Source organism: Hyla sarda, chromosome 1 (assembly GCF_029499605.1).
Source record: "Hyla sarda isolate aHylSar1 chromosome 1, aHylSar1.hap1, whole genome shotgun sequence".
Taxonomy (NCBI): domain Eukaryota; kingdom Metazoa; phylum Chordata; class Amphibia; order Anura; family Hylidae; genus Hyla; species Hyla sarda.
In genome coordinates, this window is record NC_079189.1 from 80,650,144 (window position 1) to 80,670,507 (window position 20,364).

The 20,364-nt window shown below is 43.0% G+C and overlaps 1 protein-coding gene across 5 annotated transcripts in view; it reads right to left on the minus strand.

The window, feature by feature from the left end:
- ARAP2 (ArfGAP with RhoGAP domain, ankyrin repeat and PH domain 2) overlaps positions 1-20,364 on the minus strand; it is a 416,250-nt gene that overhangs the window by 329,394 nt on the left and 66,492 nt on the right. For all 5 annotated transcript variants that reach the window (XM_056556214.1, XM_056556235.1, XM_056556204.1 and 2 more), the window contains 2 exons: positions 10,045-10,165; positions 5,712-5,884 (listed from right to left, as the gene is read on the minus strand). In XM_056556214.1, coding sequence (XP_056412189.1) covers positions 5,712-5,884; positions 10,045-10,165 — 294 coding nt within the window. The remainder of the gene's footprint in view (positions 1-5,711; positions 5,885-10,044; positions 10,166-20,364) is intronic.

The window sequence follows — 20,364 nt, forward strand, 5'->3', positions numbered from 1 at the left end:
GAAGGTATTAATAAGCTTATGACAGACATATATTACTTTATAGCTCTCATAGCTTTATATCCATACACAAAGGAATTTGTATCTTGCTCAAGTGTCAGTGAGAATTGGCTCGGGTTCCGCTATACCCCTGGGCCACAACACCTCTCTCCCCTGACTTCATGCCTGCTACAAGTGATAGTTGACACACAGGGCTCGGCTGCAGCCCTGCCTAGTTGGCCCACGCATTCACCATCAGTGTGTATAGATATAGAGGCATAGTGAGTCAGAGAGGTTCAGAAATACTTAGACTCACTGTAAATGTGCCGTAATACACAATGATGGCACCAGTTTAGGCTAACTTCACCGGGCTGCCATGGCCAGAAAAGCTCTGTGTGTCATTCATCAAATATGATTTCAGTAAAGAAAGAAATTGTGGCCAAGGGGCTAGCAATACCCAGGCAGACCCCTCTTTGCCACTCGACCATAGTGTAAAAAACATTTTTTTATGGCTATAAAGCCATAAAAACTAAAAAGTATGCATGTATAAGATTGTTAACACCTTCAGCACTGTGTAGCCAGTTCAACAGGTGATGACATGACAGATGCTCTTTAAAGGGGTACTCCAGTGGAAAACATTTTTTTTTTTCAAATCAACAGATGCCAGAAAGCTAAACAGATTTGTAAATTACTTCCATTTAAAAATCTTGATCCTTTCAGTACTTATCAGCAGTTGTATACTACAGAGAAAGTTGTGAAGTTCTTTCCAGTCTGACCACAGTGCTCTCTGCTGACACCTGTGTCCATGTCAGGAATAGTGATGAGGGGCATAGGCCATATTCGAATTTGCGATATTTTGCTAATATATAACCGAATATTCATCCTATATTCGTGAAAATTCCATATTTGCAGCCTTTTTTTTCTGTGCAATAATTCTTCATAAAATTTGCATGTGCATTCACATGCACATGCGCAATATCGGCGTGATCCGCAAATTGTTACTCTACTCTATGCAAAGTTTCCTGTGAAGTTTCCTGTGACTGAGCAAACATGGTTGGAGGAAAAACTCTTGATCAGTGAAAGCATTTTCACATTACACGTGCGTATACAAAAGTCCACAATCTAAACGCGTTTCAGAGTACTAATACACGACCCCTTCCTCATATTTTAATCTATGTTATATATTTTATTATCATAACACAATCATGCACCAGTATCTCTGGTGAGGTCCTGGAGGTTTTTGATTTCGGTTTTATTTATCTAATCTTTTTAATAGCACCTAGGGGAACATATGATCTAGCCTCTGAGCTTTGTAGCTGTGAGCTGCACACACTGTTTTTTGTCTTTACTGCATATATTACACTTACGATAGAAAAAATGAATTGTTATGTAAATTATCATTGCTTTAACAAATACTCTACACAATGCACTAATTACATCTTAATCTTCATTAAAAGTAATTTAACTTTTTTTTTTTTTTCTATCCTAACAGTTCTTTCAGAAATAATAAAAATGACAAACCAGCTGCAGCAGGACAACAAGGCAGCAATGCTGCAAATTAAGGTCCACCAAAGAAGCATGCAGCAGCAGCAGCAAAGGAAGATAAAGCAGCAACAGAGCCTTCTGTAGCAGAAAGTCAATAAGCTGGAGAAGCAGCACCAGAATGGGATGCAGAAGGTGCTGGAACTCCAGAATAAACTGAAAGAGTTGACTTAGAGGCTTATAAAAAAAATATTTTTTGTCATTATATATTTGTTCTAAATATTTCTTTTGGTTGAAACGTGTGCTTTCTTTTTTTGACATTATGTTTTTCACCAATACATAGAACTGCAGGTTAACATAATCCACAAAACGAATGCAGCTCTGCTTTATCTCTGTCAAAAATGAGATCCGTTAGGTTCATGAAAAACGTACAGCAATCCGGTCTGGGTGTCTTGTTGAACACATAGTGCCTTCTGAACAAACATCAAACTCCACTATGCTGTATGACAGTAACGGTGTGGGCAGCGTGTTCACCAAATAATTAAATAAGATCTTCAATTATTGGAAAAATCGAGAAATTAATTAATTGATAAAAAATAAATAAACTCATTCATAGATACATAAATAAATAAATAAAATCATATATACAGATATATTTAAATAAATTGATCAATAAACTAATAAATAAATTCATTAATAAACTGAGAAATAAATCATCAATGATTAAAAACAGAAATCAATTCATCAACAAATTTTAAACTAAAGACATTCATCCATGATTACAAAAAATTTTAGATTTCATAGATATACAAAAAACACACACACACACACATATATATATATATATATATATATATATATATATATATACACTAAGTAATAAAATAAATAAATAGTTAAAAAGCAACTGTTTATTGGAGGGAGGGCCAAGGAGAGAGATTGACAAGGGACCCTTCTGCACCCAGAACCGACGGCAGGGGCCAAGAAGTCACCGCCGATCCAGGACTTGGAGGACACGGAATCTGTGGACAGATGGTTCTGCTTGTCTGTGGCCACAGCACCTGCCATACTCAGACAGTTTGCTGGAGGGGGGGCAAGACAGTAAGTTCAGCGCATAATCAGCAAGCTTGCGGCAGGTTTCCAGCCTGACAACCCAGTACTCCATGGGGTCATCAGTGCTCATGCTGTCGGAAGCACCAACAGACCCTATGTAGTCTACCACCATTTGGGCCAGCCGCTGGTGGTGACTGCTGCTGCTGCTGTTACTGGGTCACGCAGGCTGGTAGGACAGCCTCATCTAACCCCCACACCCGTAAGGTCACCTGCTCGGCTGATGCTGCTGGGTCCAGCCACCTGCTGGGTGAGATGGGCGGGGAGAACTGGAGGCCGGGAGTTGCCTGCTCCAACCGGTTGATGAGACAGGACTGCAGTTCATCCATCTGGTCCGGCCTCCGGCTGGCTGGGATGAACTGCTCCAGTTTCCCCTTGAAGCGGGGGACTAAAAGGGTGGGCAATCAAAACTCATCCCTCTCCTTAATGTCACTGATCCATGGGTCCCTCCTGAGGCATTGCAGCATGTGGGCAGCCATGGGGAAGAGGACAGCCAACTGTGACTCTTCATGACTGCCCAGGACCATGACCTCTTGGTCCTCTTGCTGTTGTCGCTGCTGCTCCCAGTGGGAGCTGCCCCACCCCAAGACTGGATACAAATAAGAAAAAAACGACCTTGGCAGCAGGCGCTCAGGATCCCAAAGGAAGTGGTCACACTCAAATCATAAATTTTATTTTGGCCTCTTTCGTTAATAGGTTCAGTATCCCAGTAACGTGTCTCGTCAAGCCGCTCTACATTTCTTCTGTCAATGGAGTAAAATTGGACTGCACTGTGCGTTACCACACAGAACCCTTGCTTATGAGCATTGGACTGCATCACGAAAAAATTTAATCTTTTGTTCTACCCAACTGCACCTCTGAAGTCCTCCTCGGTCTGCCATGGCTCCAACGTCATTCTCCTACCCTTGACTGGACCACTGGGGAGATCAAAAATTGGGGTCCTTCTTGTCACAAACGATGCCTCACATCTGCTCCCACTTGTCTAACTCCTGAGGTTCCACCCATACAGGTCCCTCCCAAGGCTTACCAGAATATTTTCGGCAAAAAACAAGCTGAGATTTTGCCTCCTTATAGCCCCCTCTCTATCATCTGGAAGGAAACTCAAGAGTCGCTCCCAATAGCCTCGTCTCGTATGAAGGGACAAGCAGACAAAAAAAGGGGGAGACCTAAGGGGGGGGGGGGTACTGTTACGCCGAGTGCTCCGGGTCCCTGCTCCTCCCCGGAGCGCTCGCGGCGTTCTCCTCTCTGCAGCGTCCCGGTCAGACCCGCTGAACGGGAGCGCTGCACTGACACTGCCGGCGGGGATGCGATCCGCATAGCGGGACGCGCCCGCTCGCGGATCGCATCCCAATCTACTTACCTGTCCTGGTCCCCGGCTGTCACGTCCTGGCGCGCGCGGCTCCGCTCTCTAGGGCGCGCGCGCGCCAGCACTCTAAGATTTAAAGGGCCAGTGCACCGCTACTTGGTGCCCGGCCCAATCAGTGTAATTAGCTCACCTGCTCCAGGCCTATATTACCTCACTTCCCCTTCCCTGCATTGCCGGATCTTGTTGCCTTGTGCCTAGTGAAAGCGTTCCTGTGATTGCCTTACCAGTGTTACCAGACCTTCCCCGCCACCCTTCTGCCGTTACCCGCCTGCCTTGACCTTCTGCTACGTCTGACCTCGCCTCTGTCTAGTCCTCCTGTCCCACGCCACTGTCAGCAGTCAGCGAGGTTGAGCCGTTAATGGTGGATACGACCTGGTTGCTACCGCCGCAGCAAGACCATCCCGCTTTGCGGCGGGCTCTGGTGAATACCAGTAGCAACTTAGAACCGGTCCACCGGTACGGTCCACGCCAATTCCTCGCTGACACAGAGGATCCACCTCCAGCCTGCCGAATCCTAACAACTGTGGTCAGACTGAAAAGAACTATACAACTTCCTCTGTAGTATACAGCAGTTCAGAGTACCCCTTTCAACAGAGAGAAACATCACTTCACAAATATGTAGATATTTGGTCAGTTATGAGTCACAGCATATCTGCAGAAGAGGTATAATTGTAGGCTTAATTCAAAAAGTCCAGCCACCTCCTGGATTGTAAACTGAGCCCTATACTTCAGTCAAGGAGGGACTGGGAGGTGAGGGTGAGTGAGGAGGAGTGCCAGGCTGTGACACCTTCTTTGACACTTGGTTTAGAAATAAAATGACAATTTTAAGTTTTGAAACCGCTATTAGCTCCAGGAAAGGTGCAGTTTGCTTTTATACCCTGTCAGTTATTCAATGGTTTCTGCAGCTCTATGCAACAAATACAGTTGACAGATTCCCTTTAAGTATGAGCTATATTGTAAGGATAGCCTTTCTGGGGGAAGCCAAATGATTTCCAAATCTTTATAAAAGTCCTTATATTGAAGCAACCTTTGGATCCTGAAGTTAGATATATGCATATAGAGAAATTTCATGATGACTGCGCCAGATGATCTATCACACAACCCCATATGCTATATAGTGTTGCTCGCGAATATTCGCAATACAAATTTTATTCGCGAATATCGCATATTCGTAAATTCGCGAATATTCGCGAATATAGCACTATATATTCGTAATGACGAATATTCGTTTTTTATTTATTTATTTTTTTTTTCACAGTACACATCACAGTGATCACCCCTCTCTGCTTCCAGCTTGTGTGGTGTAAAGAAGGCTCAAATACTACTGTGTGAGACTGACGAGCGAATTTTCGCACATGCGAAAATTTGCATATGCGAAAAGCATATGCGAATTTTCCCTTATGGTAATTTTTTTATATGCTAATTTTCGCATATGCTAATTTTCGCATACGCGAATGTACGCATATGCGAAAATAAAATGCGAATATTACGAATATTCGAATTTAGCGAATATATGATGAATATTCGTCCATATATTCGCGAAATATCGCAAATTCGAATATGGCCTATGCCGCTCAACACTAATGCTATATATGCCTTCTTGACTAGGAATAATCTTCATACTGAAGTAAAGTGCAAACACGAGGAATTGAAGGAAACATAAAGATCCATTCAGATGGTTTCCTAGTCAAACTCATGAACCTAACAATGCAAAATGGCTGAGCTAAACTGAACATATGCGATTTCTGAAAATAAAAAATGCATTACTTACACATACCTGTTTGCTTTTGCTAAGCCATACTTTTCTTCCATTTACAACAATAAAAATTTTGTTTTTAAATCCTTTTAATTCAAGGTATCCACTTTTATCCCCGATGCTGAGTACAGGAGTCTTCTCCGCTTGGTTTCCTAATGCATTTTGAAATGTTTTTATCCATACATTTCTGTGTCCTAAAAGACAACATCCTTTATCAAATAATGATGTAAGATAACTTATTATATTTACCTGCAATATTAGGAAGAACCACAGATACATTGTGACTAGAGTTGAGCAAGCCGAGCCTCCCGAACTCGAATTAGATCCAAATTCCAGTGGATTCGCGTCTCACCGAACTTCCGAACATTGTCAGGTTTTGCTCTCGCAAACCTTGCAATGTCAGGGCTGAGCTGTGCTCACAGCTGACAGCCACGAGTACAGCTCAGCACAACAAGGAAAGAGTAAATTAGCGCTGCTCTTCTTGTGTAACCCCACCCCTCATGATGTCATCTCTAGGGGTGGGGCAGCACAAAAAGAGGAATGAACAAGCAATGAAATGGCTAGTATCACTGTCTTCACTGTATACATTATACAGCCATATAGCTGACTGTATAATGTTTACACCCCTTCCCCTCCCCCTGAAGGAGTTAACTAGTGCTGCTTAGCACCATTAATGAATCCTTTATTGCTTGGCTGGCACAAAGCGCTCAGCCCAAAAAGATGTTACAGTAAACAAGTGGATTCTCTGGTTTACTGTGACAAAAGAGTTAAATTGCGCTGTGCACCCTTTAACTGCCTGTTTGGCGCGCCAAGCTTTCACAAAGCCTGCTTAACACTAATCATGATGCATGGGTTGTGGTAAAAGATATACTCAGCACTGCTACATCTCTATCTTGCAGCTTTTTGTATTCTTTACTTTGTCGGTTTAAAGGTGACCTTTCTTCATGGCTAATAATAAGTACTGACAAGAACTGTAATAATGCATAGAACTTATTGTCCCTGGGGAAATATTATTTATTGTATCTATGCAAAACTAATGATTTCTGCTTGGAAAGTAAATAGTGCAATTATTTAGAATATGACAAAATAAATATTATGACAGCAGAAAAGGACCACCCGGGCCAGCTTGTCTGCCCTATATATTATTATTTTTATTTTTTTATTTTTATTGAGGAATAGATATATGTTTATTCCAGGCATGCATAAATTCACTCAGTGTGGATATTTACCAAGCACATCTGTGAGATGTTTTTTCAGAGGATCTAACTACTATTTCAGTGGAAAATAATATTTTCTGACATTGCTTCTGATAGTTGTGTCATAGATCTAAGTAACATGTAAATGTTTGCACCAGCCGGGTCCATTGCTATAAAATATATATTATCAGTTATGACTTGATGTGTAATGTACCTAGGAGACCTGCAGCAGCATATCATTTTTCATTCATGAAGACATGAGAGATGCAATAGATGGGAAATGGATTTAGTTTTTCATGCATCCATAGTGTGTTTGCATGAGTAATACTATTTCCAAGAGGGGCAATGTAATCATCTCCAGCTGGATTCTCCATTTTTTCACTGATTTGTTTATGTATTTACATTTTGGAGACACAGAGGCGAACAGAGGTCCAAGACAAACAGAAGCTGCCATGAAATATAAGTGACAGAAAAAAATAGATAATAATAATAATAATGATAACCCCAACAAATATACTGGTAAGAAAAGGTTATTTATAATTTAAAAGACACAACTTAAAGCACATCTCTGCTCATAGCTAAAGAAGTAAGTTCATACATTTTATTTATTGTGTTATTGAAAGGTGTTTGATATTTCTTACTGCTTGCTGGAGGATTTGTTTTTAAATCATTAAATACAATTTGATACATGAGTCTGTAAATGTCCCCTGTCTGCCCTTTACAATATAGAAACAGATGAAGAAGGTAGTACAGCGAAACTTACGTCGGGGCAGGCAATCTTGTAGATTTCCAGGGTGGTTATTTATTTTAAGCTGTGTTTTCCAACCAGGGTGCACCCAGCTGTTACAAAACTACAACTCCAAGCATGCTGGAGGTCGTAGTTTTGCAACAGCTGGGGACACTCTGAGTGGAAGATAGCAGTGAGAAAGAAGATAGTACAGCAAAATATACGTTGGGATAAGCATTCTTTTCAAAGTGGTCTTTTATCTTTGGTAGTGTTTCCCAACCATCCTTGCTGGTTTGTGGCACTTGCACATTACTTTGAAATGCAGATACTTTTGGTAAGTTGTTCACTATCTATACTAAGCTGTTATCACAATATGTCTTCTGCACAATATCTGTGTCTCTTGCAGCTACTATTAGATATGTGGCCTTTTGTTAAAGCTATTGTCTAAGCAAAAAAAAAAAAAAAAAAACTGGCCACGGAGGGGGTAAATAAAAAATGAACAAACACTCTCTTATCTTCCCCTCTCCCTTCCCGCTGACGGTATAACTGAGTTCTTGTGCCTATTGTCCGTTTTCCAGGATGAGATGTTGCACGCCCACTTGGCCTATTAGTGGCTGAGGTGGGACACTGCTGGGGCTATTAAATATATTACTGGGTGTGTGGTATTGCATTCCTAAACCAAAAAGCGACACACAGTGGAATCAGATCTTCGCCATACCAGCAGCAGCATGATGTGGAAACAACAAAGGTAAGAGTATTTTTTTTTTACTTACCCACTCCCTCACCTGGTTTTAAAATAAGTATTTTGGCAATACAACCTCTTAAATACTTACCTGGTAGTTCCTAGCACACCTCTTCTGTCAGTTTCTGAATAATTTTACTGTGTATTTCAGTAATAAAGATTGCTATATTTAATTAGCCATTGACCTGCTGCAATGTTTTGCTACAGGTTTTTCATAACCTACGGTTTTTGCATCTAGGAGAATATACTTTATCAGTCCGCTTATTACTGTATTTGCTTGGGGTCACAAGTGCACCCTTTATAGTAGTGCTATTGCACACTGTGTTTTAGGTTGGTTGACTTATTAGAGACATTAGTAAGGCAAAATTCTGCATGTAAACCATGAAGATTTGACCGTCAGTCGATTTTGTCATCTGGATGTCGACTAAGTAGTCAACAGAGACATGTAAATAGTTTTGATCGGTGGGACTCAGTGCTGAGATCCCCACCAATTGCTACAACAAGCTTATAGAAGCACTCATCTTAGCGCTTCTCTCCTTGTCTCTCTCCTCCCTGCAGAAGACAAGCTCCATAGAATTTCTATAGAATCTGTCCCCTGCCACAACCTGTCCAGGGGAAAGGTTTCCCAGCTGCCCATAGCAAGCAATCAACTTGTTTCTTTCATTTTTAAGAAGGCCTCTGCAAAATGAAAAAAGCAATTGGATTGGTTGCTATGGGTTTTGATTAATCACCCCCTCTGTTTCCATCACTCTTCATGTGGCAGGGTCAGATTTTATAGAAAGTCTATGGAGCTTATTTTCTGCAGAGAGGAGAGAGACAAGGAGAGAATTCTTTAGCTGAGAACTTCTTCCCACTCATTCTAGTGATCAGTAGGTTTCTCAGCACTGAGACCCCAAACGATCAAAACTTTTGACAATTTTCTATAACACATAAAAAGTGTTTTTTAAATGACAGTCTGCTTTATAAGATGATTTAGAAGCACTTAAAGTCATTGGCTGCACCTTTAACTATTGCCAAACATGTGAAAAGACAGCATTGGTGAGGGTCCATAGCTGGAAGCCTCTATCAAGCATTGTGTTCTTTCAATTTTATTCACAAACTTTTGCTGATGCCCCTTCAACATTAATGCATAGGACTGCACTACTTAGATAAAGAAGCACTCCGGGCATATAAAATAGGTTTTTAGTGCTTTCAAATGACAAAAAAAAAAAACCAAAACACTTATTTACCTAATCCGCTGCTCCTGCTGAGCATTCAGCTCTGGGTCCCCACTGTTTCATGTTTCCTATAACATATCTTTCATGCAACAAATGAACTCTCACCAATCACTGGCTGAGGCAGGTCATGGCTGTGGCCAGTTATTTGCTGAGCAGCTACTACATGTCAGAGGAAGCAGGTAGCAGCAGAAGCCCAGAGTCACTAGAATGGCAAATGCTGGGGTTGGGGGTAGGTGAGTTGGCTGTCTTATTCATTTTAAAAGCACTCTATATCCATAAAAAAATGCCTTGTACATGCAGAACAACCTGTAAGGTATGTTCAATTATCCTAGGGAACTCCTTTATAGCCTTTACTCTAAAGCGAGCAGACTAGCCAGTTGATCCTGAGGGAACAATTGCAACCAAAGAGACATGCATGTTTCAATTTGGCGTTCTATAGTTGAATATATGGTCAACAAGATATACTTCATACCTTCCTTTTCTGTTCGAAATACCAATGTTTTTTGCGATGTCACAACTTCAAATTTATTGTCACCAAGTTTTTGTGTTTTCAGCACGGCAGACAATAAAATCTTCCCTCTTGAGAATACATCCTGGAATAAAAATAAAAAAAAATAAATAAATAAATAAATAAAAAAAAAAAAATATATATATATATATATATATATATATATATATATATATATATATATAAATATATATAAGAAATGACAAAAAGAGAATATTTTCTTATTATCTACAATAACTACAGCTACAAAATCAAGAGAAGGTAAAATGAGACACCAAAAAGTTTGATACTTTTACACCAATTTTAGGGAAAGTGGGAAAGGAAAACCAGAGAAAATATGGTGTGTGACATGGTGGATTTGCTAATATTTAATCTGAAAGTTTGAATAAATTTTTCAAGAAATGTTTTCTTAATTTATTGAGAGAATTGTACCTCCAATTGAAGGGGTTGTCAGAGCAGAACACTTTTTACGTATTTGTCCAGGGATGAGGGGAATAAAACAAAGAACTCAGGCTTATCTCTCCACTTCTGTGCTACCATTAGTATCACAAAGCTTCGCTTTCCACTGTGCATTGCTCGCGGGTTCCGGGATGTGATGTCACATGCCCCATCAGCCATCGTGTTGCCAAACTCAAAAGCAATGTAACAGCAGGAATGGGAGCTCTGTAACAGCAGCGGTGTGGGAGCCAAGAAAGGTAAGTCTGGGTTATTTGTTTCAATCACTCTCTCCCTGGCCAAATATGTAAAAAACGCTCTACACTGACAACCCTTTTAAGCGTGTCGTAAACCAATGTATCCTCAAGACCAGGATATGAAATGCTCAGCATGGTTTAGAACCCATGGGAGAACTTTTTAACCTTTTTAACTCCAGTTTGCTAGCTTGCACTATTTATTTCCCTTCACCAATTGCCATATTGTCATAAAATATATGGTGAATTTGGCACATTTTCAACTCTATGCCACCCGTCAACTGGAGTGAGATTCTGCAAAGATATTGGCCCAAATTGACTCATTTAAAATCACATGTTGCATTTACTATTGTGTTGCGTGGACAATAGTTAGTTTTTTTTAGCTTTTTTTTTTTTTTTTTTTTGCGGGACAAATATGTGTCCACAGATTCATTAGTGCCACAGATATTTGTCCGTATGGGACACATTTTGTCCACCATGTATGAAGCAAGTTCATCTCATACAAAGATAAAAACATTTAAAAACAATAATTCAGTTAAAATGAATTATAACATTTATAAAGAGTGAATTGAGTTTCCCTGTTTCGAACAACTTACCTACCAATTTAAAGGAAATCTGGCATCAGTGTCACCTGCACTAACCTGTTGGTACAGGCAGGTAGTGCAGGTGACACTGATGACAAAGGTACTTACCTTGTCTCATACTGTGGTGTCGTTATCCAGCAATCCTCTTTGGTATCTTCAGCTCCGGGCCCGACTTGAAGCATAGGTGGAGCTTAGTGATATCACTGTTGCTGTTTGCTAGCAGCTGGATTCAGCTAAGCTCCGTCCATGCTCCAAGCTGGGCCTGGAGCTGAAGATACCAAAGAGGATTGCCGGATAATGACAGCACGGAACGGGACAAGGTAAGTACCATTGTCATCAGTGTCTCCTGCACTACCTGTCTGTACCGATAGGCTAGTTCAGGTAACACTGATGACAGATTTCCTTAAATTGCCTGCAAAATGATAGATCCATATAAGGAAGATTTATCATAGTTGTCTTTAGAAAGTGTGTATATTTATGCTTTGGTTTTGCTTACGTGCAAAATATTTATCATACTATCGCAGGGGGGGGTCATAAATTTGGCGCACGTAAGCAAAAAACAATAGATCACTTCAAAACACCATTTTGTATGATTCCTTATTTGCTCTTCAACTTTTCTGCACAAAAAAGTTGCGACTCCAAATGCAATTTTGTAAGCCAGATCTGGGCTGGTGTGGATTGGCGGTATTTTGGAGAGGTTTGCGACTTTTTGAGTGACATTCACACTTAAAAATCCATTAACACTTCAAAGTGAAAACTGAAATTGACTTATGCAAGATCATTTGTAGCATTATGCTTACTGTGAAAAGTCGCAAAAATGTGTTTTGGTGCACGTGTAACATTTAATTTGCCAAACATAAGCACAAAGAAAAAAAAAAGAAAAAAGCTCTAAAGACAATGATAACTGTCCCGCCTAATTCTGGCCAAAAAAAGAGCAGAAAGAGCAGGAAGTGAAAACATGCATGTATTATTTATCGTAAACATATTATCTGGTTTTTACTTCATAAATGTAAAATCTTTCTATGCATTATATTAATCCTAGTTTTCTTTAATTGTAAATACCCAGTCTTTATAATGGTAAAATGTGTCTTGTTTTATTTCCCTGTATACATGCATTTATGTTAGTAAAGAATTCCAGTAATTTTATGGATCACGGCCTCCTGTACGGCAGGTTCACGGCCATGAGTTGTGGTTTGTGGTAAGAGAGCTAATTAAATAAATGTATCTGTTTCCAACTTAGTTTAATGCTGCTGGTTTACGTGCAGTGAGATCAGTGACCACTGCTTTTCTGAAACATTGCTCAGTGTGCTATAAAAAGAAAACCTTATTCACTTTAACTTTTTAATCCAATCCCATTAGAGTAATACAATCTCCACCCATTGATTTATACCCAAACTGCCAATTTTCTTTACTTTTCTCTTCTCTCCTTAATGCCTTTATCTGCCAAATACCAATTTTCGTTAATGGCTACTGTGTGTCCAATTCATCCTTTATCCAACATCTGGTCCTCCCTTGATCTAATTTGTAAGCATGACGCTTTCCAAATCCTAAATGTATCTCGCCTTAAATGAAATGACCAAGAGTTTGGAGTAATTAATGTCGGAAATCGGACCATAGGTCAATTTTAAATTTTTCTAAGACGCTTTTAGGTTTAAAGATTTTACTTTTAGGATTAAAATATTTTATTATTTTTCATTGACTTGTTGACAGCTTTGTTATGTATGGTGTATACTATGTAAACCATACTTTTGTAGATTAAATAATTACACATACTGGGGGAAATTTATCAAAGGATTTAGACTGTTTTTTCCTGTCTAAATTTGTCGCACAGAAAGTCGCAGTCTAAATATGTGCAAATTTTCTGTGACTTTTGCTGTAGAGGATTTTAGAACATGATGCATGCAAGTCTATTTTAGACGGAAATGCATTGGAAAATGCATTGGTGCTGAATTTATCAAGTGCGACTTTTGTGCGACAAGTCGCATCTGCCCAAAATATCAGACCATGTTGGACCATGTTGGAGCAGGTCTAAATGCAGTTTAAGCTGTAGACCCTGAAGTCTGAGCACAGAATCTATCAAGGGCTGTGAGAACTTTGATAAATTAGGAGCACAATAGACAGGAGACTACCACATACGCTGGTCTGTAAGCACACCCAGAATAGACTAGATTAGTAAATGTCCCCCATAGTGTGCATGACAAATAAGTACGTTTTTGGGTCCAGGGAAAAATAATGTCCTTTTAACCTTTATTCTGCAACCTATGTGAAGAAAGTATAGTATTACATTAAAGTTAGCCTGTCACTATGAAAAGTCCAGAGTACCAGCATTGTGTTATAAAACAGGAGGAACTGCATAGATTGTTCTATAGTTTTCTGGGAATAGATTCAGTATAGGAAAAAAAGAATCCAGCTCATTGCCTGTCATTGCATATCACCAGCCTCAGTATGGGTACCACTCTGATGTGGGTAAACTAATAGTTAAAAATCCACAAGATGCTTGGATGTGAAAAACATAACAATCTTTCTGCTGGATCCATAAAGACAGACACTACAGCGATTCCCATCAAATTATGCATTTCAGGTGCATTATGCATTATTCACCTAAAACACATCAATTGCTGGGGGTTCCTGTGACTGTTATTGCAGTATCTATTTTTATGGATCAAGAATGGAGACTGCAATGCTTTTCACGTCCAAGCATTATGTGGATTTTTAACAAAGAGATTGAGCATAACTTGTAACCTATTGATAAAAAATACCTAGGTAAAGGACTTATCTTGCCTTGCTCCAATGTCTGCAGAACACAGCCAGGAGATGAGCGAATTTTAGAAAATTTCGATTCAGCCGATTCGCCAAATTTTCTGAAAATATTTGGTTCAGTCCGAATTTACTTGAGGCAAATCTGTATTAAAAATGGCTATTTCTGGCCTACATAGAGCCTCTATAGGGGTGTAGATCACTATGCCTTGCTGTAACACACATAGGGTTTGCTGGGTTAGTGAAATAATACTGTTATTCAGTATGACATGCAGATTAGAGGTGTCACTATTAGAATCACTGCCGCAGAGAGGCAGACTGAATGACACAGCTGAATGACACAGTCTGGAGTTGGCAGCAGCATGAGGAGACCATATTGTGGCTGAATGACCCAGCCTGGAGGTGGCAAAAGCCTGATGAGACCACAGGGCCTCACAATTGAAAAGATTAAAAATATTTTTTAACATTTAAATTGAAGATTTCAAATAGATGAGCCTAAAAAGTGTTATTTAATGTGCCAGCAGCATGAAAAGACCCCATGGCGGTAGAGTGACACAGTCTGGAGGTGGCAGAAGCATGAGGAGACCATATAGTGGCTGAATGACACAGCCTGGAGTTGGCAGAAGCATGAGGAGACCATATAGTGGCTGAATGACACAGCCTGGAGTTGGCCGCAGCATGAAGAGACCATATAATGGCTGAATGACCCAGCCTGGAGGTGGCGCAAGCATGAGGAGACCATATAGTTGCAGAATGAGACAGCCTGGAGCTGGCATAAGCATGATCAGGATTCCTGAAAGTGACCCGGTACATAATGGGGTGGTGGGTGGCAATACCAGTACCCGGTGATGAAGGTGGGTGAAAAAAGGAGAACTTGGCATCAGATGTGTGGCATCAGGTGGGTGGCAGGATCGGAATAGTAGCTGAGGCAGGTAGGCAGAAGAAAACTGTCTCCTATATAAAAGAGTTTATGTATACAAGTAAGTATTAAGGATATCCCTTACGTAAAACTTAACTTTTAATAATATTATTAGGAAAAAATATATGTACCCAAATTTTTTTAAATCAAATAAAAGGAAAGGTGTGCATAAAACACCATGTGCCACTTACACCACTAAGTAATGATGTGATGCAAAGGCCTCTAAAAGGTGGAGGGGAACAACGTATGGTTCATTGTAACTGGTGTGGGTAAAAACTTCCCCTGTAAGGCCCTACTCTCGCATTATTAATTCCCTTCTTGGCAAGTGTTACTCGCCCTAAAAAGGGCTGCCCCACACTGGAAACTCTCCCTATTTCACCTACAAACACTGCCACTGTACAATACGCTCCACTACACTTAAAACAGCATTTGTCTACAACACCAGAAGGTGTGTACTTTTGGCTGGCCTTTTACAGTATCTTGGCCCTTAAGACTTTAACAGGAACAAAATTGTACACCAGTTAGATGTACGTATGTGGTATGCACTTATGAGGGGAGGACAATGCTCTCCAGTACACTTAAAACAGTATTTGTCTACGACACCAACAGGTATGTACTTTTGCTTGGCTTTTCACAGTATCTGGGCCCTCAAGACTTTAACAGGAACAACATGGTACACCACTTAGATGTACGCACAGGTTCCACTTAATAGAGGACAATATGTGTTTAGTGCTCTGCTCACCCTAACTGGCTAGCTACTATTAGCGTTTCAGTTGTTACACACCAGTGCTGCAGCAAACAGTCGCTGTGTAGGACACCCAAGATTGCAGTTTCTCTCTCAATCTCCCTCCCTTTCCTATCAGTGCTTCTAGGCTGGACTTGGGCTTGAGGTGAATCACTGCTGTAAAAAAGCTTTTCTGTGCAACACACTACTCTCTATCCCCATCCCTCTCTGCAATAGAACGCTGATGTGACTGGGAGGGGAATCGCTGCTGTAAAAAAGCTTTTCTGTGTAACACACACACTGCTGTCTAGCCCTCTCTCTCTGTAATAGAACGCTGATGTGACTGGTCGCAAGATGGCTGCCAATTATATAGGACTGTGACATCACAGGGGTGGCTAGCTGCTCATAGGCTGCATGCTTCATGTGATTCAGGGTCATCCCGCTGACCCTTGTTCTCACTTTCCCAGGATTCCTTGCCCCATGTCCTCACATATGGATCTGCCATATTAGATGCCCCATGGAGCCTGGACCACTCTAAATGGAGTTTAATGAAGCGATTTGATCGAATCGCATAGATATTCACATTTGTTGCGAATCAAATTTTTACTGAAATTCGTAACAAATTCGGATTCGTCAGATTGGATTCCCTCATCCCTAGTCTCTATGACAACCAGCCCTTCTTGGCACAAAGAAATACTGCTGCTAGCCAAACCAATTAAGATAGAGTTGGGAGTTCCAGGGCCAGTCGGCTGTGGTGTCGAGTGCGGGATGTATTTGTCTATGGAAAAGTGATTGTCAGTGCATATATTGTCTTTAAAAAATGGCCTTGATTCCAACATTAATGCATTAAATTAAAAAAGGATGCTTTTTATACCAATTTTAGTTTGTTTTAGGTTTTTTTTGTACATTGTGTGAACATAGCCTAAGAGTTTAGTGGGCAGTCTTACTCAAAGAATGATGGTCTTGTGTTTTTTTGAATTTACATTCAGAGATATTTTTCAAACATGAGCTCAATGTTTCTTACATTAATAATGCATCACCAGCTAATACCTCAGTATCGTACACAGATTGTGTTTATGTTACGCCGAGCGCTCCGGGTCCCCGTTCTTCCCCGGAGCGCTCGCCTCATTCTCGTTGCTGCAGCGCCCCGGTCAGATCCACTGACCGGGTGCGCTGCGGTACCGCCTCCAGCCGGGATGCGATTCGCGATGCGGGTGGCGCCCGCTCGCGATGCGCACCCCGGTCCCCGTACCTGACTCGCTCTCCGTCGGTCCTGTCCCGGCGCGCGCGGCTCCGCTCCCTAGGGCGCGCGCGCGCCGGGTCTCTGCGATTTAAAGGGCCAGTGCACCAATGTTGGTGCCTGGCCCAATCTTCCCAATTACCAATTAGTGTGATCACCTGTGCACTTCCCTATATTACCTCACTTCCCCTGCACTCCCTTGCCGGATCTTGTTGCCTTAGTGCCTAGTGAAAGCGTTCCCTTGTCTGTTCCTAGCCCGTGTTCCTGACCTCCTGCCGTTGCCCCTGACTACGATCCTTGCTGCCTGCCTCGACCTTCTGCTACGTCCGACCTTGCTTCTGCCTACTCCCTTGTACCTCGCCTATCTTCAGTATCTTCAGCAGTCAGAGAGGTGAGCCGTTGCTAGTGGATACGACCTGGTCACTACCGCCGCAGCAAGACCATCCCGCTTTGCGGCGGGCTCTGGTGAAAACCTGTAGTGGCTTAGAACCGGTCCACTAGCGCGGTCCTCGCCAATCCCTCTCTGGCACAGAGGATCCACCTCCTGCCAGCCGGCATCGTGACAGTAGATCCGGCCATGGATCCCGCTGAAGATCCTACACTGGTCGCCCAGCTAGCCCTAAAGATCGCCCAACGAGATCAACAGCTGGCATACTTGACCTCCGAGGCACTGCGTCTTCAGTCACAGATACAGCAGCTGCAGCCGCAGATACAGCAACTTCAATCACAGCTACAGCTGCAACTACCATCTCCTCCGCCGGCTCCTGCAACTCCTCCGCAGCAACCGGCCGTTCCTAACCCCTGCTTGTCCCTGCCGGACAAATTTGGCGTAAAGATCGCCCAACGAGATCAACAGCTGGCATACTTGATCTCCGAGACACAGCGTCATCAGTCACAGATACAGCAGCTGCTGCCGCAGATACAGCAACTTCAGTCACAGCTACAGCTGCAACAACTATCTCCTCCGCCGGCTCCTGCAACTCCTCCGCAGCAACCGGCCGTTCTTAACCCCTGCTTGTCCCTGCCGGACAAATTTGATGGGGACCGCAATGATTCTGCCACAGCCACAGTCCAGTCCTTCTTCGCTGAGGTCCGTGGTGTCTTCGAGGAGCCTGCCCGAGCTTCTTCTGCCGAGATTGCCCTGCTGAACCTGGCCCAGGGTGTTTCTTCCGTTGGCGAGTACGCCATTCAGTTCCGTGCTCTTGCTTACGAGTTGTCCTGGAATAGTGAGGTTCTCTGCGCGACCTTTAAAAAAGGCCTATCCAGCAACATTAAAGATGTTCTGGCCGCACGAGAGACTCCTGCTGACCTACATGAACTCATTCATCTTGCCACTCGCATTGACATGCGTTCTTCCGGATGGCGTCTGGAGCTCCGCCTGGATATGGACTTTGTTCGCACGAAGCGTTTTTTCTCCCCGGCTCCTCTCTCCTCTGGTCCTCTGCAATCCGTTCCTGTGCTTCCCGCCGCGGAGGCTATGCAAGTTGACCGGTCTCGCTTGACACCTCAAGAGAGGACACGACGCCGCATGGAGAATCTTTGCCTGTACTATGCCGGTACCGAACACTTCCTGAAGGATTGTCCTATCCGTCCTCCCCGCCTGGAAAGACGTACGCTGACTCCGCACAAAGGTGACACAGTTCTTGATGTCAACTCTGCTTCTCCACGCCTTACTGTGCCTGTGCGGATATCTGCCTCTACCTTCTCCTTCTCTACTATGGTCTCCTTGGATTCCGGATCTGCAGGAAAATTTTTTTTGGCCTCTCTTATCAACAGGTTCTACGTCCCTGTGACCAGTCTCGCCAGACCCCTCTACATCTATTGTATTAACAATAAAAGATTGGACTGTCTCATGCGTTTCCGCACAGAACCCCTCCTAATGTGCATCGGACCTCATCACGGAAAAATTGACTTTTTTTCCCTCAGGTTCTTTGGCCCCAAGAAGAGGGGGAGACCCAAGGGGGGGGGTACTGTTACGCCGAGCGCTCCGGGTCCCCGTTCTTCCCCGGAGCGCTCGCCTCATTCTCGTTGCTGCAGCGCCCCGGTCAGATCCACTGACCGGGTGCGCTGCGGTACCGCCTCCAGCCGGGATGCGATTCGCGATGCGGGTGGCGCCCGCTCGCGATGCGCACCCCGGTCCCCGTACCTGACTCGCTCTCCGTCGGTCCTGTCCCGGCGCGCGCGGCTCCGCTCCCTAGGGCGCGCGCGCGCCGGGTCTCTGCGATTTAAAGGGCCAGTGCACCAATGTTGGTGCCTGGCCCAATCTTCCCAATTACCAATTAGTGTGATCACCTGTGCACTTCCCTATATTACCTCACTTCCCCTGCACTCCCTTGCCGGATCTTGTTGCCTTAGTGCCTAGTGAAAGCGTTCCCTTGTCTGTTCCTAGCCCGTGTTCCTGACCTCCTGCCGTTGCCCCTGACTACGATCCTTGCTGCCTGCCTCGACCTTCTGCTACGTCCGACCTTGCTTCTGCCTACTCCCTTGTACCTCGCCTATCTTCAGTATCTTCAGCAGTCAGAGAGGTGAGCCGTTGCTAGTGGATACGACCTGGTCACTACCGCCGCAGCAAGACCATCCCGCTTTGCGGCGGGCTCTGGTGAAAACCTGTAGTGGCTTAGAACCGGTCCACTAGCGCGGTCCTCGCCAATCCCTCTCTGGCACAGAGGATCCACCTCCTGCCAGCCGGCATCGTGACAGTTTATTCGCAACAGTTTATGTCTCACTTATCCTAATGGTACACATGAAGATCCCATTGAGAGCTCACTATGAAGCCAAGCACTTTATGTGTAAGCTCATAAATACCCATGAGACCATGTTAATGATATGTTCTGTGTGTAGCAGCAGAGATGACAGTGGAATACAGTGGGGATCAAAAGTTTGGGCACCCCAGGTAAAAATTTGTATTACTGTGCATAAAGAAGCCAAGGAAAGATGGAAAAATCTCCAAAAGGCATCAAATTACAGATTAGCCATTCTTATAATTTATCAACAAAAGTTAGATTTTATTTCCATCATTTACACTTTCAAAATAAAAGAAAACAAAAAAAATGGTGTCTGCAAAAGTTTGGGCACCCTGCAGAGTTAATATCTTGTACTGCCCCCTCCCGTAGGCTTGCATTGAGGGGGGGAGCGTGACGTCACACGGGGGTGGAGGCGTGACGTCACACGCCACCGGCCCTGCAGTCGACTGTAATCAGACCCGGAGCGAACACGCTCCGGGGGCTGATTACAAACGGGGTACCGCGTGCATGATCACGGGCGTCTCCAGCTGCGGGACTCCCGCGATCAGGCATCTTATCCCCTGTCCTTTGGATAGGAGATGAGATGTGTAAGCACCAGAGTACCCCTTTAAGGTTTCATATCCGCAA